The sequence below is a fragment of the Rattus norvegicus genome, chromosome 1 (genome assembly GCF_021556685.1).
Source record: "Rattus norvegicus strain SHRSP/BbbUtx chromosome 1, alternate assembly SHRSP_T2T, whole genome shotgun sequence".
Classification (NCBI taxonomy): Eukaryota; Metazoa; Chordata; class Mammalia; order Rodentia; family Muridae; genus Rattus; species Rattus norvegicus.
Window position 1 is genome coordinate 244411442 of NC_141534.1, and position 18370 is coordinate 244429811.

General features: G+C 42.6%; 1 protein-coding gene across 2 annotated transcripts in view; it reads right to left on the minus strand.

The window, feature by feature from the left end:
• The window catches only part of Ankrd22 (ankyrin repeat domain 22), a 31545-nt gene extending 23506 nt beyond the window's left edge, over positions 1–8039 (minus strand). The window contains exon 1 of one of the 2 annotated variants that reach the window (XM_087551516.1): positions 7731–8039. In XM_087551516.1, coding sequence (XP_087407642.1) covers positions 7731–7751 — 21 coding nt within the window. In that variant the 5' untranslated portion in view covers positions 7752–8039. 2 annotated transcript variants of the gene reach the window in all.
• Positions 8040–18370: the final 10331 nt, after the last annotated feature.

Genomic DNA, 18370 nt, shown 5'->3' on the forward strand with positions numbered 1-18370 from the left:
CACTGAAGATGCACGAGGAACAATGGAGCCCTCGGGTATACTGACGTGCAATCTCAGACCTCTTCCTTTTCAAAGGGTGAGCAAATACATTATGAATTCCTGATCTGCGATTGTGACAGCATCTACAAACAGACCCTCAATGTTCTTGGAGGTCCCCTCTCCAACTAGCCTGAACTTAAAACACCGATTATTGTTGTCTATGCTTTCTTGTTGTATAACAGCATTTAGCACAGCTTGGGACACAATAGGCATTCAACGTGTTCTTCATGAGCAAATGAGTTAATGAATGAATTCCAAAATGAATAAACACTTATTGGGTATCTCAGCTATTCCTAGGATCCTCGAAAAGGCTCTATAAGGTAAGTAATGTTTTATCCTCACTCAGCACGGGTGAAAGGAGGGGAGATTGTCTCCTCATCCAAAGTCACATAGCTCATAGGTGAAGGAGACATGAGCTAAGCTATGAAGCACAGCTGACATACATTCTCTCTCTCTCTCTCTCTCTCTCTCTCTCTCTCTCTCTCTCTCTCTCTCTCTCCCTCCCTCCCTCCCATTACTTCAGTCTTAAGTATTTCTCTAGCTGCAAGACTTTCCACCAACAGTAAGCTATAGTTTACACACTCAGGATTCTGATTAGCCTCCTCCCACGGCCAATGTGATAGTTCTTGGTTATATATTCAAATGTTTTCCCAAAACTAGAATTAGAAATATCTACAGTACCAAAACAAAAATGCTGAACACAGGTGCAGCTGCCTATAATCCCAGGACTCGGGACTCAGAAACAGGAGAAACAAGAGTTTGAAGCTTGACTAGATTGTGTAACAAATAAATGTAATCAATCTGAGGTCAGCCTGACTACACAAAGTCAACACCCATCCCCAGAAAAAACAAACAAACAAAACAAAACAAAACAAAAAAAAAAAAAAAAAAAAAAAAAACCAAGAACCAGTTTTAGAAACCAGAGATAACCTAACAGCAAAATAGGAAAGTTTTTAAGAAAAAAAGAAGATTTAAATGTCGTAACCGCCATGAAGTTAACAGTTTTCGTAGGACAGGGCAAGAGGATGCACACGCACACAGAGGCCTCAGTGTTAGTGTACAGGCAATTGCACTGGCCTACTCTCACTGAGCAGCTCCTAGGCTGCCCAACTTCCTATCTGTCCCTCTCTCTTTCCCCTCCCCTCCCCTCCCCTACACCTCCCTCCCTCTCCCTCCCTCCCTCCTCTCCACTTCCCTCCCCCTCCTTTCCCCATTCTCTCTGCCCTCAGGGCTCTGCTTCCCTTCTTGCCTTTCTGCCTCTACCATTCCCCAAGTCCTCACTCCTCCCCCCTCCCCCAATAAACCTCTTTTTACACTGGGTCTGTCACATGGTGTAATTTCCCAGGGGTACACCATGGCTTAGGCCCACTAAGGATTACCCCCTCGCTGCGTCCTATTTCATAACACTCCGTATACTGTCTTTGAACAACTCTCAGGGAGAGGAAGCTAGAGTAAGCTTAGCAGGGAAAACAGCCAGGGAGTGCATAACATACAGGGTCCGGCCAGGATTCTGCGCCTTTCGGTGGGAAATGGTGCTTTCTCGTGATTAGGAGTACAAGCTTCACGTGCGAACTTCCTGTGTTCCAGTCTTCACTCTCCTACCTTGCCGAGGTGTTATTTGGACAATTTATCTAAACGCTCTAAACGCTTCTGCTGAGTTTCCTCCTCCGTCCACTAACTGTTCCTTCTCATAATGCTGCAGAAAGAATTAAACCTGGCCGTGTGGACGAAGCAGTTTGTTTGGGACTGCGTCACCCCAAACCTTCAATTAGTGCTAGCCACTTTTCTAATTACTGAAGCATACGGATCCAATTACCATGCACAGGAATGGCTATGAGTCAGGGGACGGTTGCTGAACAAGAGTGCAGAAATAGCAGGACAGGGCAAAAATGAGTTAGTCTGATGACCTAGAAGGGGTCTATGGAGAAGAGACAGGTAAATTCAGTAGAAAGAACTGTAGATTGGCTGAAATAGTTTTTAGCCATAAAAAACAAAAACACCTTTGGTCACTACACTTCGTTTTAATAGATGTTTGTCATAAAGTACATGGGTTTGTAGTCATGGGTTGGTAGAGACATAACATTGATGTTTACCTAGATGAAGGGGTTAATGACTAGGGGGGAGGGTGGAGGACAGGGTAGAAGAGACTTCGAAACATGGGTGGAGGGATTGGTGCATCCCTAATGACTAGTGTCTGGGCTGAATGAAAACACCAAATGGCTTTAATCACCAAGTGTGGAGGCCGTCATGACGGACAGCTGGCTGAGGCGGTGCCGGAGTCTCTTCAGCAAATCTATGGTTGGAGAAGGGGTGGGTGAAGGGGCCCAGAGCAGAAGTTGGGAAACCTGTCTGTCACCTGGGGAAGTGGTGGTTTACCATGGCTCACGCGTAAATTAGCAGGATGGAGAAGAGTGGACTTGAAAGAGAGGCCAGCAAAGCGGACCAGAGAAAAGTGGTCTAATAGGAAGAGGGCCTGAGCAAGGTGCACAAGGCCAGGAAACCGTGAAGACGACTTTAAACTGTGGAAAAATCTGCTCCGTGTGTTTCTTTGAGGCTTAGTAAAATTAACACTGCTGTAAGTACTAAGAGACTAGGAGTTAGACAGATTCCCTGGTGGGCGGGCCGATAGGTACCCGCCCCACCCCATTAGCTAAGTAATAAAATGAGCAAACTTCCAAGATGGCTGACTTCTTCCTCTCCCTCCTGATCTGAGAAAACCCGAGGGCTTCTTGCAAAGCCTTGTAGGCTTTTGTCTACCCCCTGCTGTAGCCCGGCTCAACAAATTCAAGGCTGGGATCAGGACTTGTTATGCAACAGTTGTGGGCCAATTAACTATCTTTAAACTGACCGATCCTTTCTTAGGAGAGGAAAACTCTTCAGAAACTTAAAAAACAAAACAGACATTGAGAAAAGACTGGACTTTTGGCTTCCCTATCCGGGTCTCCTTTGTCTAGGGTCTTTTTCTCTGTGTCTGCTGCATGTGACTGTATCCTCACCCTGCCCTAAAAACCTTTCTTCAACTTCTGACTCTGGCTGCGGCTGTTTGTGATAGCCGAAATTTCTCAGGGGCTACCTATTGAACCGGAGATTTTTCTGTGCCTTTTAATTCGTTAAGAGGCACAGAAGGGGAACCCTACTGAGACCCGGAGACTGTGCCTGTATTGCACCTTGCCTTTCTTGGAGCAAACTGCAGAATTCTACCCAGAATAATTCTCACTGAGTGCTTCAAGGATTTTTTTTTTAATTAGATCATTTTGCATAACGGGGTAAAATATTTATAATGGGCATGAATCCCCTCTGACAATAATTAGACTATTCCAAGACAATGACATTCTTAATTTTTTTATTTTTTTTCTGTTGGAACGTTTAAAGTGGAAACCCATTCAGGTTTCCCTGGGGCACGAATTATTTTGTATTTAATTTAAAGAAGGGTTAAGGGAAGAATGTTTTCTGTGTAAGTTTCAAAGGGCTTAGGCTATTCTGGTCTGACTCACTTTTCTATATTCTCATTTGAGGGATGAACGGATCTCTGAAGAATTTGTTGAATTATAGTGGTGTGGCCCCCTGGGACCCTGTGCAAGCTTAGGTCCCATTGCTCACCCAGTGACAGCCTTACACTTCAGTTTAAAGTCATGCAAGTTTCCTGGGTGTCATGCGTTTGCAACAAATTAAAACCTTCCTGTGACAGCTGTTGATCTTCCTGACTTCAACATTCGTGCTTAGCTGACATGATCTGAACCCGCTGCAATCTGCCCTGTGTGTGCCGCTCTAAATGCTCATAACATTTTATCCTTTTTAAAGGTTTATGCCCGCTTCAATCTGATAGGCATGACTCTTGTTCTGTTTCTATTAAAATGGTTTCAGATGATGGGGCTGGAGAGATGGGCTCAGATGCCTTGCACGCATGAAGGCTTAGATTTCATTTTCACAACCTACATCAAGAACACAAACAGAGCCTAGAGACGATAGTACACACTTAAGATCTCAGTGCAGGGAGGGGAGGTAGCCAGATCCATGGGTCTGTGGATGGCACTAAGCAGGGCTGAAAATCTGACCTACAGAACTCACAAAACCTGAGCTGGCTTCTCTCTTAAACGCATCCACTACTACTCTCTTTGTTTTCAACTTTCCAGCTGTTCTTGAATATTCTGTATTCTTGGTCTTGGTGGTGGTTTCAGCGACATGGGTCAGCCACAAGAAGGATCCCTGGCCACTGTACCTTAGAGGACCATTTCCCAGCCTGCATCCTATCTGTCATAGCACCATGTTTTCCTTTTTCAAATTACACTTATCATGCTAGAAAGCTGGTGGTCCCTTCAGTTTCTAGGAGAGGAGGTATCCAAGACTTTCCCTCCCCGACACCCCAGAGTCTCTGTGTGAGCCACCCATGTAAAACTCAGCCCTTCCTCATGAGCTGATGTTTCGGATCAGGCCACCTGTCCCTTCTGCTTTCAGGTTACCTCCTCGTTATCCTGCCCTTCAGATGGTGCTTTTTATTCCTAGGGATCCTTTCTCAGAAATCTCTTTAGTGTTTCCTACAGCACAAGAAGTGCCCAGAACCATAAATGGCTCCCAAGCCCTTTTCCAATGGAGATAGTTAAGTTTCCTTGACTAGAGAGCTGCTTCCCTAACACTAGACTTCTGTAGGGGTGAGCACCAAGAATATCTGGTGAAAATCTCTTCTTGACACACAGTGAGGGCTAGGAAAAGGGGCTGAGGTTTAGAAATTAATATAATGTGTGACAATCATGTCAGTGTTTTAAACTCAGCAATTATGAACCATAGTTAAGTGGAGTTTTTATCCCCTGCTTGGGTCCCATTATTGACCCACTAGTTCAGAATACTTGGGTCCCATTATTGACCCACTAGTTCAGAATACTTGGGTCCCATTATTGACCCACTAGTTCAGAATACTTGGGTCCCATTATTGACCCACTAGTTCAGAATACTCAGGTCCCATTATTGATGCACTAGTTCAGAACACTTGGGAATCTGGTAAAGCATTGTGGTTTTCTCAGCATTCTCTAGGCGATATTGATGCAGAGAAGGGTTGAGGAGCCCTTCAAGGTGAGCAGAACTGCCATAAGGGAAGTAAGCAATAACAGTGTTACAGCTTTGAAACTCCCACTATCTGAAGACCATTCCATCAAGTTACATCCCCAGACCTGGTAACAAATGGAGAATTCACCCCTGACATTAAAGGGAGATTCTGCAAGTTCAGAAATCATTTGCCCAAAACAAAAACACCCTACTTCCACAGTAACTAAAATTTCCTCAGTGATTCAGCTGCAGGCTTCGGCTTACCAATCCTGAAGCACAGTACTGGAGAAAATGACATAGAAGGACCTGGAACCTGCCTCTCCTTACAACACAGCAACATTATTTGTTTCAACCATACTCCATAATGTTTGATTTCAGATCCAGGACTGGTACTAAAGTGTAGATTTTACATATCAAAGCAGACCTGGCCCCCCAGGTTCTCCCAGCATCCTTCAGTCCCTACCTGGCATGCAGTTCCCTCCCCCAGCACCCCCTTCCCTGAACTCTTTAGCCCAGGGACTGGGCTGCCCTTCCCCCAAAGGCTCTTCCCTATGTAATCCAGATATTTCGGTCTCTTCTCCTCTTCTCTCTGTGCAGGCGTCCTCTCTCCCCTGGTCTCAGTCCTTGGGGCAGGTTCACCTGCCAGCAGCAACTTCCCAATAAACCTGCTTTTAATATAATCTAAACAGGCTTGACTTGGCTCATTTCATCAGTGGAGAAATAACCTATCACACACTATTTGTGATAAATATTAGCTTGAGCTTTGAGGAATTACCTATGAGATCCTTTAGTGGTGTGTGTATATGGGTGTACTTTTAAGATTTCATAGAAAGGTTCATATTACTATATGTTATGTCCCAGTCCTGTGCCCTTTGCAGTGAACTTCTTTCTTTAAAACAACAAGAACAACAACCAAAAAAACTGCAACAGAAAAATTTTGAAAAAAACCTCCAACTTACTTTGTCCTCGACATAGCTGAAAAGTTAAACATTTATGTCACTTTGGCAGTGATTCTCAGCTCTACTGGGAAGTAGATAAACATGTCTGACCTGGCCTAAACTTGCCTTGCTTGACAAATCGACACCAAACTGGCATGCAATTGCACTGCTTGGCTCTCTGGTAGTCACAAAAAAATGCAGCCATTCCCACAACCTAGGCTAATCACAGTACTGTTTAAAGGACCATTGGCATGCACAGAGAATTAGGGGGCCATGATGCACAATCTTTAATCCACACTTGAAGCAAGATTAGGCTCATCACCATGCACATAAAAGTCTCAAAAAAAACCCATCATCCTGAATAGGAATTCTAACTTTTCAGGATGGTGGTGAACAGGTTATAGACAGAATTCTTGTCCAAACCAGTTTTGTGGACCCTACGTGAGCTGAGTGAGAACTCTGGAGTGAGTGTCCCAGAAACCTCACTATGAATGAGCTTTTCTCCCTGACACTCAGAAAATTTACTCGAGTAGAATGTTAATACATTATACATTTTCTAGAGTAGAATGTTAATACATTATACGTTTTGCCATCCTCGTAAGTCCGTGACTTCTTGGTGAGATCAAAATCCCAGAGAGAGATATTCCCAGGGTGGTGAAATAAGCAGGAAAAGCATTTAGTAAAGAAACATGCACACTTATGCAGACACGCACAAACTCATGCTCGCACATGTGCACTTGAGGTAGGTGCCAAAGAATTACCTTTCATGCTAGCAGATCAAAATCAATGAGGCTCCGTGAGCTTAGAGAATGGAATGCCGGTTAGCAAGTTAATTGTGTCAGATAAGGAGTAAGTCATGAATAATAATAATAATAATAATAATAATAATAATAATAATAATATAGGAAGAAGAAGGAGAAGGACAAGAGAAGGAGAAGAGAAGGAGAAGGAGAAGGAAATAATAATAATAATAATAATAATAACAGGAAGAAGGAGAAGAAGGAGGAGGAGGAAGAGGAGGAGAAGGAGAAGAGAAGGAGAAGGAGAAGGAGAACTATCACAACATTACTGTGCCTCTGATACTCTTATTCAAATATTACCCTTTGAAACATTGAAAAATGTATTTGACTGTAGTAAGCTACTTTCAATGTAGAAAAATGTCCTGTCGGCTATCAAAAGGAAATAGTCCAAATATCAGAACTGTACTGCCAGTCATCGTTTCTAGACGGTGATAACCCGTATTAATAATTGCCAGAGGTGAACTTCCTTCCACATACCCAGCTTCAAGGTGTTGTTCTATTCATGGGTTCCGTGAGAAGCCTGCCCATTGTTTGGCTTTTTAGAAAAGCCAATTAGGTGTGAGTGTCTCTTGCCCTTACGGATTTCACTGAGACACAACATAGTTGCAACTCCATTTTTCAAGGTTCACATCACCCCTGCAATTAGGATGTCAGAAAATATAAATCCCATCATGCTCAACTTAGGTCTAGCTAAAACTTAGTATTTCAGTCTAACTTTTGTTAAGATAGTAAAACAAACCAAAAAAAAAAAAAAAATCCTAGCACATCGGATCTTTCCTGACTTAATACTCACTAGGAACACTAAACAGAATTGAAAATAAGCCATGGTAACAGGGATAGACAATTATACATGGAAAAAAACAAGAGAAATTTTTAGCAACTTTGGATTCCTAAGTTCAGAAATATGACATACCTCAGAATATAGGATTCCCATCCGGTCCTTCTTGCGTTTGTGCCCTCTCTACAAGGCAGTAGTGAATCTTCTAGAGGCGTTTCTAATTAATATTAAATTTCTTCCTGGAAAGAAAGGTCCCTGGAAGTCCAAGCTGGTGGCGAGCCCTCTCTTCCCACACCTGAGAGTGCTTTCCCAGCAGTCGGTGACAGCAACACACCTTGCGTAGAGAGAGGGCTGTGAAGCTAAGGCATTGGCTTACAGGTAATGATCCCAGAGCTGTATCATTGTTACAGCCAGGGGAACCGGTTTCTGAGTCACAAATGCTCTGCCCATGGAGGCAGCCAGTAAAGAAGGAAGCACAGGTGGGAGGGGGAACTTCTTAGGCCAGCAGGAAGAGTTCAAAACAGGACACCGCATTTACACAATTTCTTAATTGAAATCCAGCATTCAATGTCCATTACCGTCCACCAACTCCTCAGTGAGAGTCATAGGGTCTAGTTAGGTAAATAATCCTCAAAGTCCTCCAAAGTTCTTGCTAGCAATACTTTCCCCCCAGACACTTAAAGAGCCCTATAAGCTAATAAATTAAACTTTACTTAATAGTTTTTCATTTTAATTGACATGTGGTAATTACACGCATCTATACAGTACTATGTGATAATTCAAGAAGTATTATATATAATGGTCAAGTAAAAGTAATTAGTATTTCCACGTGTTTTAATGTAATTCCTCTGAGAACCTTCAAAGTCCTCTCTCACACTTTATTAAAAAAAGAAAAAATGCATACTAGGTCACTCTGAGGAGCTGGGGAACACCAAGCCTGGCTCCCCCTATATCTGTTGTGGTATCTGTGACCCAGCCTCCTCCACTGCCACTAACACCATCTGTGCCTGCAGTCCTCGATACTCTACTCTTACATGGTGCTGTAAGAGACCAGCCAGAACTCTGCTCAAAGATCTTTTGTCATGTGTGAAACTTTTTTTTTTCAGACTGTGCCTTGCCCTGGACAGACTTCAGTTTACATACACATTGGTCACGGTGAACCAGGACTGCAGAAGCACCTGGGCATATTAAGATCACCACAGGAGGAGTAGGTTGAGAACTTAGCAGACAAACTGAGGGATGAATATTATGTTCTCACCTGGTGATGCCTCACAGAGCATTCATCCCACCTCCTGCCCTGTTTATGAAGAGACCAATGGAAAGAGAACTCATGGTTGTTCCCCGGGACTTCAACTCAGCTCACACCCTGTGACTGATGCAGACAACCTCACATTTCTATCCACTCATCTCCCTGTCATTAGAAAGGGCCCGATCCTATCTTTTGCTCTCCCGACTCTGTGGTCCAGGTCTCATCTCTGAAACCCCAATCTTCCCCCGTAGCCTATGTCTACCACCACCACAGGGTCTCCGGGAGACACTGGTTCCTTATCCCGGTATAGACTATCTGATGGCAGTTTCCCAGGTTCTAACTCATTGAACAGCCTTCAAACTATCCACAGTCATTCTGTAAACTACACATACACAGATCATATACGTGGCATATCATGTTTGGTCTGAGAGGATTAGTAATTTAGATTGGAGCAAAGGAATCTGTACTTGTCCCATGTACAAGAGGACTTTTGAAGACTGCTGCCAGCAGAGCTGTTATACCTTGTTTGTTATTATTAATAAAGGAGGGTATATTAAGACACAAGCGTGTTCACCTATATTTCTGATGTAATCGTTTATGGCATTTGAAAACTGCTAACTTGTCTTAATTATCTCAATAGTGGTTCTAAAAAATCAATTACTGTATTATACATCTAAAACTGAATTCAGTTTTTCCAGTCAAGCATGTTAATTTAATGCCAAATCTTTAAGTGTGAATAATCAGTATATGCATGAGTAGTATGAGTTCTTCACGTTTCCTTTTAGAAGTACTGTTTCAGATAGTCCGCCATCTCAAGCTGGTTGATATTGTTTCCCCAGTCATCTGAGAATTTATTTATTTATTTATTTATTTATTTATTTATTTATTTATTTATTATATACACTGTAGCTGTCTTCAGACACACCAGAAGAGGGCATCAAATCTCATTACACATGATTGTGAGCCACCATGCGGTTGCTGGGATTTGAACTCAGGTCCTCTGGAAGAGCAGTCAGTGCTCTCAACCCCTGAGTCATCTCTACAGCCCTCATCTGAGAATTTTTAAGGCGTTCTGTACACCGACTCAGGAAAGCTCTTTGACCCCAGTGATGGTCATAGTAAAGCCTGAAGAGGAGGGCTTTTGCTTTGTTTTAGATTTCTGCAGTGTCAGTAGATCTAAACCAGTGTCTGGAAGCCTGCCAGGCAAGCACTCGACCATTGAGCTAAGGTTGTAGCCTTCTTTAGTTATGCAGGCTATGAAGTTGCCACTGAAGCCTGACTCCCAGGGGTTTAAGAACTCTCATAAAGGAAACAGATGGCTGCAATGCCCACGGAGATTGCATGCAGCTGCTTCCTCTTCGTTGTGGTTTGATTTTGTATTTCTTTTGTTTCTTAACACTCTTAAGCAGCCTCTTTCACCCCTTCCCTACTGGGAACATTCTCTGAAGCAAGTCTTTTGTAGCCCCCCGTAAGAACTGCCTTGGTAGCTCCTCTGTATCTTTCCTTTGTTTCCTGATACATTTAAACCTCTTACAAGCCCCGTAGGGGAAAAAAAAAAGTCCACCCTTTCTCCTCTGGGAAATTCATTCTCTGAAGCAAATCTTTTGTAACCCTGTGACAACTCCTTGTAGATTCTGTTAACTAACTGGTGGAGAAAGAACTCTTCATTTCCAGGCAAGCTGGATGTTGGCTCCTTATCCAAGCTCCCCTCTCTGGACGGTAAAGGTTCATTTTAGTGGTTTTCTACGCAGACCACAATTCATCTAGTTGGAGTCTCTATGCCTTAGTGGATGCGGTCTAGTTTTAAAGGAACCAAATACATTTTATAACTGTGAAAAAAATTAACTGTTTCCGTTCAGGATTAGCTCTGAAACAAAACAATGAAAATCAGTTGACCAGCGCAATTCGGAAAAACACAGTTAACTCTAGGTCACTGGATCTCAAGCACTGAACTACCAAATATGTTGAATTAAATTTACATTTTGACCATTTCTGAAACTAAGGGGAAATGCTTTACACTAAAAGATGACCTTTGGCAATGCCTGAAGGTACTTTGACATCACACTTAGCACCGGGGAGGCCTCCACCTGGTAAGGGACTCTGCTGAGCGAGCCACAGCACATGGGATAGCTCCTCATAGCGAGACCAGTCCACAGTAGTGGTAAGAAAAGAATCGGGTTCTAAAGTAATGGGTCAGTTAGAGGTGAGGGGAAAGGATCTGAGTAGTGGTGGTGTTAGAATGTGATATAGACAAATTCTCTCAGCATAAAGCCTGCTAAAAACACAAGACTCACACAGGGCTCACACTGCCAAGCTGAGCCCACCAATAGAAAGTTGCCTGAGGAAAAGGAGGTTCCAGAATTATTTTCTGTTAAGAAATAATGTCTGAATCCGATGCCAAGGTCTTAGAAGCTTCCATCTTGTCCTGTCTACAGAGGAGGACAGCCTTGACTGCCTAGAAACCAATTCCCTTCCAGGAAAGAAAGACTTTCTCTGAGAGAGGTTTAGTCGAACACTCCTGGACAATCAGGAGGTTCATGAGTTCTCCAGCATTGTCTAATGGCTCCCATTAGAGGGAGCTAAGTACAGGAATGTGGTGAGATCAGAATCTGTTCATATCAGTAAAGCTTATTCTCCTTCCTTTTTCTTTCTTTTCTTCTTCTTCTTCTTCTTCTTCTTCTTCTTCTTCTTCTTCTTCTTCTTCTTCTTCTTCTTCTTCTTCTTCTCCTTCTTCTTCTTCTTCTTCTTCTTTTCTCTCTCTCTCTCTCTTTCTCTCTCTCTCTCTCTCTCTCTCTCTCTCTCTCTCTCTCTTTATTTTTCCCTTTCTCCCTCCCTCCCTCTCTGACTCACTTCTTTCTTTCTTACAGATAATCCTTATTTTGTCTTTTTAGTGAAAACTAAGTACAGGATCCAAAAGCCATATTGCAGCAATAAACATTAAATTACCTCCTTTTAAAAAGCAAACACATTTAAAGACTTCATTTAATACTGGAACTGGTGGTACCTGCATGTAAGCCCAGGTTCTAGGGAGACTGAAACAGGAGAAGAGTAAGTTCAAAGGCAGCCTCAGCTCAGAGCTCAAGTCAACCTATGCAAAGTACTGAGACCTTGACTCAAAAGATATAAAATAATAATGATGATGATGAGGAGGAGGATGATATTTTTTAAAAAGCTAGGGATGTCCTCGGTGTTGTTTGCTATTGATTTAGCCCACAAAAGTGCTTTGGTTTAAATTACAGTGCTACACAAGGATGAATGGGTGGCATTATTTATGGGAAAAGTGCTTCCTAAACTGGGCAGCCACAAATCAGAAATGGTTCAAGGAGCCCTTGGAGGGCACGCCAGGGAAAGGTTTTCCTGTGGCACACAGAGATGAAATGGTAGCAGTCATTGGTTACAATCATATGGCTGCCATCTTATCTGTCCTGTGGGAAAGTCTTCGTTAAGTAAGAGGGATCTGGAAGTTTCCAACATGGTTGGCCTCCACTTTTATTTTTTTCTTCAAATTTTCTTTACTATAAGAATTTATAAGAACTATCCCACTTTAAGTATGTTTGTGTTTGCAAATCAAGCAAGGTCATCATTACTTATGATGCCTGCAGGCTGTTTCTGCTAAGTCATTCACTGGAGTGAGTGTAATATTTTAATGTAACATTTTTAGCATTTCCAGTTTAAAACGATCTTGCCAAAATTTAATTACTTAAAAGTTTTCCAGTAAAACAAGAAATTTAGGGTCTCAGCCAGCTCCTAAATCAAGAAATATCAACACTGAACATTTAAATGTACAATAGGTCACATCATCGTTTAGCACTGAGGCAAACCATGTGATGCGTCTATTCTGGGTCACTAGATTCTGTGGAGTCAGAACATCAATTATTTTCTAAGGGAAAAACAAAGACAACGTGTTAAACTCAAAAGTTCCTGGCCATTTGGAGTTTATGACCTGTAATTCGTAATATGTCTACATATCTCAGGCAAAAAAAAAAACAATTGACTTATGTTTCTAGAAAGAAAAAGGAGCCGGGCATCCCGGCTCACACCTAGAATCCCAGCACTCGGGAGACTAAGGCAGGAAAATCACGAGTTCAAGGTCAGTGCAAACTTAAGTCCAGCCTGGGCCATCTAAGACTCTGCCTCAGAAACTGAAAATAAGTAAGTAAATTAATTAATTAATTAAATTAAAAACTAGGGAGTAACTGTATTGTTGATTGGTTCTTTATTGGCGTGTCTGGCCACACCGGATGGAGGTTTCTGAAGATAACTACCTACTCTATAAACTCCATTACTCCTCCAGTGGCTCAGGGATTACCTGGATGGCTTAACACTGTGACCCTGTCCTGTGGCTTAGGAAGTATCTAGATGACTCAAGGCTGTGAGCCTGCTCCGTAGGAAAACCAGTTTCATAGCATGAGACTAGTCGTGGCCCTCAGGGTGAGCTTACCGACTCTGACAAGGGGTCGAGGGAGCTGCCTACTGTACTTGTATGATAACTTTTCTTTACTTCTGGTGTCCTTTACATTTGAAAGGGGGTGATGTCACTCAGTGGTCTGGTAGGGGCTCAATGTCCATTGTGTTTGTTCTTTAAGATAAAGAATTATTTAGGTGTTTGGGGGAGAAGAACCGAGTTTTTAAAACTTGGCTTGCCAAGGTCAGAGCTGATCGTCCTAAATTGCCCAGGCTCCTGTCCTTGCTCTCTAGAAGCTGATCTACTTTTAACCCTTGGCAAATCCCAGATCTTTCCAACCAATCCCTTACCACACAGTAAGATGTGGTATCCGGAATGATTCTATTAAATCTATTTTCCTTTATCATTCATTAATTCAACCAAACGAGTGAACGAACCTATTCACTGACTCACAGCAAAACATTTTATCATGTCCTACTTAAAACTGCTTTCACAGTGCTGAGCATTGTAGCATCTAGCATATTCGAAGGACATAAACCAGTACTTGGTCCATGTTCTCCACGTATAAGGTGCTTAGCCTACTGACTCATAGAAATTTTCTCTCCTTCTTATCGATTCATTGATTGATTGGACATAGGGTCTTCCTCTAGCTCAGGTTAGCCTTGAACTCACAAATCTAGGCTGTCTCAGCCTTTCTGAGTGCTGGGATTGCAAGTATGAAACACTGTCTCTAACTAGAAGATTTCTCCGATGGCCTTCATCTCTCTTTCTAGCCTGTTTACATTTCTCACCCCTACAATTATGACTGGAGTTGAGTGTGTGACGAAATGTTTAACGAGGCTAATGACACTGAGGCAGATAGGACTTCTATGTGATAATTTTTAAACAGATTTTTAAAAATTTTATGTGTGTGTGTGTATGTGTGTTATGTGGGGTGTGTGTATGTGTGTAGTGTAGGGTGTGTGTATAGTATAGGGTATGTGTGTGTGCATATGTAGTATGGGGTGTGTGTGGGGTGTGTGTGTGGTATGTGTGTGTGTAGTATGCTGTGTGTGTACGGTTGTATGCTCTGTGTGTAGGGTTTGTGTGTAGTATAGTATGTGTAGGGTATGTGTGTGTGTATGTAGTATGGAGGTGTGTGGGGGTGTGTAGTATGGGGGTATGTGTGGTGTATGTGTGTATATGTGTGTGTGTGGTATGGAATATGTGTGTAGTGTGTGTGGTATGGGGTGTGTGTGCATGTGTGTGTGTGTGTGGTATGGGGTATGGGGGTGTATATGTGTGTGTATATGTGTGTGTGTGTGTGCGCATGTACATATATGTAGTATGGGTATGAACTCTAAGAAGAATTCCTGGCATAAAGCTGTGTCTGTAAAGACTGTTTTACTGATTAGAACGGGACCAATGTGAAGAGGTTGGGAAGTTGCAGGTCCAGAGTCTAATTACACTTTATCTCAGTTGGGCTAGCTAGTTTCAACCCCCTAAAGAGCCATGACCACCTCACCACCTCTATGCCAGAACTAACATCCGGTGACTAACAGATTTTTTAAAGCCTTTTGAAACCTATGAACTTAGCAGACCACTAACATAGACCTGTTACCGTCTTACAGGAGAGACGAGACTTTGCTGTACCTCCTGCCTCTTTGATGTTCCCACCAAGGTACATTTAAAAGCCTTGATTTGTAACCCTCTTTGTTCTGTGGCTATAAAAAGCCTTGAAACTTCCTTCACATTAGAAACATGTTTTGAGGAGACATAATGTATGTGACCCGGCCACGGTGACTCATATTGTTTCAGAATAAATCATATCTTTTATGCCTTTGAGGAGACAGCCCTTTCTTTCCATGATAAAACTTACACATGGAGGTCAGAGGACAACCATCAGGTGCTGAGAGAGAGTCTCTCCTATTGTTTCTAATGTTTTGCTGCATACTTCCTGCTAGATGGCCTTGAGCCTCTGGGTGATGCCCCTGTCTCATCATAGGAGTGCTGGAATTACAGATGCTTGCCACTGTATCAGATTTTAATTGCTTGTTTTAAGCAAAAGTTTTGGTGTTCGACAGAAAAGCAAGCAAATGAACAAAAATCCACTTAATGTTCCTTCCACCGGAGAAACGCAGGAACTTTTAATGTCTGTGCCCTATATCATCATTACCATCAGCAGTGCCCCCATCATTATACAATGTGCCTATGAATAACCCTAGAGCTTGTAAAATGAAAATCCCTCCACCCACACATCAGAGGGGCTGCATCTCTGAGCTTCGACATGGAGACCTGAAACTAGGATTGCACAACTTTAGGGTGAGATAATCTTTACTTTGCTCTTTCTCAGAGCAAGGCCTGGAAGGAAATAATGCAGTGTTGATCAGTCCTAACAGTTTATCTGGCTTCGCATGTAGTTTTGGACTTGTGTTTTAAATATGCTGCAGTTTAAGATTCTGAAAATTCTTCAAATAAAACAGACAGACTGTACAATGCGTGATATCCATTATCTTCTTGCCCAATTCTGAGCAGCTAGCCTGGGAGGGGCGCTTTTGAGCCAGGGCTGCCATCTCCTCAGGATCCAGGCATGAATCGACCCAAGTCTTAGGATGTGGTCTGTGAACTCAGAGCTGGTGATGGAGCACGGATTTTGACCTACTAAATTTCCCAGACATTACTGTCTTCTTCTTTAGGTTGTTTTCTTGTTTTGAGCCGTGCCTTCCCATTGTGGGTGATAGTGCTCACCCAGGAGGAAAACGGGTAGGAAGAAAAAGAAGACGGCACTTTACTATGGGACAGAATGTGCATGAGATCTCAGAGACAAGTAACCTGAGGATGGCTGGAATTGGAGACTTTAGGACATTTAAGTAGTAGGAGAGAAAGGCGGCACTAATGGATATGAATGGCCTTTTGGAAAGATAAGTGGGCTGTCAAGACAATAAATGGAATGTTTGTGAAATACATTCTCTCTCTTTTGTGCCAATAATGCTCCTCTGGAGCAGGGACTTGGGGTACGTGCCATTTCCTGTCTGGAAGCAAATGGACCCTGAAGAACATTCACGGCTCTTCATTTCCCAGAAGCTGGCTCCTTTAGACGGAATAAGGGAGATTTACAAAGTTCTGCATGGCCACGCCTTCTGAGTCTGTGGACTCTCACAGATTTTAGCTTAAATCATCTTCAGACAACTATGGCATGTTTGGAGTGATGTTTTCAGACCTTTTTCATTTGTGTAAATTGATATGAAATATGTCTGTACTTCATTTTTTTACCATAATGTTACTTTTTATTTTTTCCCTTTTTCTATTGGATTTTTTTAAATTTACATTTCAAATGTTATTTCTTTTCCCGATTTCCTGGACATAAGCCCCCCTCCCCTCCCCCTCCCCTTCTTCTATAAGGGTGTTCCCCTCCCCATTCACCCCTCCTTCCTGCCCCCCAACATTCCATTCCCCTACACTGGGGGTCCAACCTTGGCAGGACTAAGGGCTTCACCTTCCATTGGTGCCCAACAAGGCCTTCCTCTGCTACATATGCAGCTGGAGCCATGGGTCAGTCTTTGGGTAATGGTTTAGTCCCTGGGAGCTCTGGTTGGTTGGTATTGTTGTTTTTATGGGGTTGCAGGCCCTTCAGCTCCTTCAATCCTTTCTCTAACTCCTCCAACAGGGTTCCTGATCTCAGTTCAGTGGTTTGCTGCTAGCATTCACTTCTGTACTTCTAAAAGCATTAGGAGGAAAGACAAAGAAGAAAAAGTCTCCTGTGTGGCTGGAGAGAGAGCTCAGTTGGTAAAGTGCTTGCCTGAGTTAGATTCTCTAAATCCACATTAAAACCAAACCAAAGCAAACACAGAGGCCTGTGCTACACAATTGTAATCCTAGCACTAGGGAGGCAGAGTTGGGTAGATAAATGGGATTGGTGGTCAACCAGCCTACTCTACTTGAACTTCAAAACAATAAGAGACCCTGCATCAAAAATAAGAAATGAAAAAAGGTAGATAGCATATTAGCAACAACTTCTGAATATTCTTTGGGACACTTATACACACACACACACACACACATACACACACACAATACACATATGTGCACACTCACACATGCACACACATGAAATCCCATTGAGCCTGATTGAGCTTTACTTGTATTAACATCACTCACATTGGCGACAATCCTATATATGAGGTATTTAACTATCCTTTTGAATGATGACAACTTGGAGATACAGAGACTTAACTCAGCTTGCCCAGGGCTACACAAAAATGGTAACACAGAAAAAAAAAAGGAATTTCAGCATTAGGTCTGTGATTTCAACCATCCCAGAATGTAGTCTTATTTCTTCTGATCATTAACATATACATAATTAACTTATAGGCAACATCCAATAGCTGGACTTTTCCATACTACAAATTAGAGTATTTTGAACTACCTAGCATTTCCTTGATGTAAATAACAACTTTCCTTTGTTTAGCATACCAGAACCTTCCACCAGGAACACTGAACACACATATGGTTATAGATTAGACGGGACAATTTCTTAAGGCGCTAATGAAAACTGATGCTATCCATGAAGCAGCTTACGAACCTAATCCACATGGCCCCGTTTAGTTCTTTTTTACAATAACCCCGGGAGAGGGTTGCTATTATTGTTCCTGTCTTGCTGATAAGGAAACTGAGCCTCTCAGAGGTAAAGGTATCCTCTCAAGATAACAGTCAGCATGAGGCAAAGCCCAGACCCAAACTCCACTCCGCCTCTGTCCTGCTGTGCATTCCAGTCACAGTAGAGATGCATCCATTGCATCTCAGTGGGCTTTATTCATTCCTTGGTGTAGTGCCAGGGAAATATTAGTGATCCCCCAAAAAACAGACAGGAGCCAATCTGATGCAACTCACAGCAGGGCTTTTATTCTATTCGAGCTAGCTTGGACCTCTCCAATGTGTCACTGTCACGCAGGATGGCTTTGGTGATGGGGGAGCCCCAAATGTCTAGCAAGGCAAGGCTTTAGAGTAAGCAGCAAGCTGGGAGCACGCTGCTGTAATAGCTTCATAATTTCTTGATCATGTCTCACTATCTTCTCTAAAGCACAGCTAGACCACCGATGTTCCGCATTCATATCCCTGACTTGTACCTTGATTTTTTTTTTA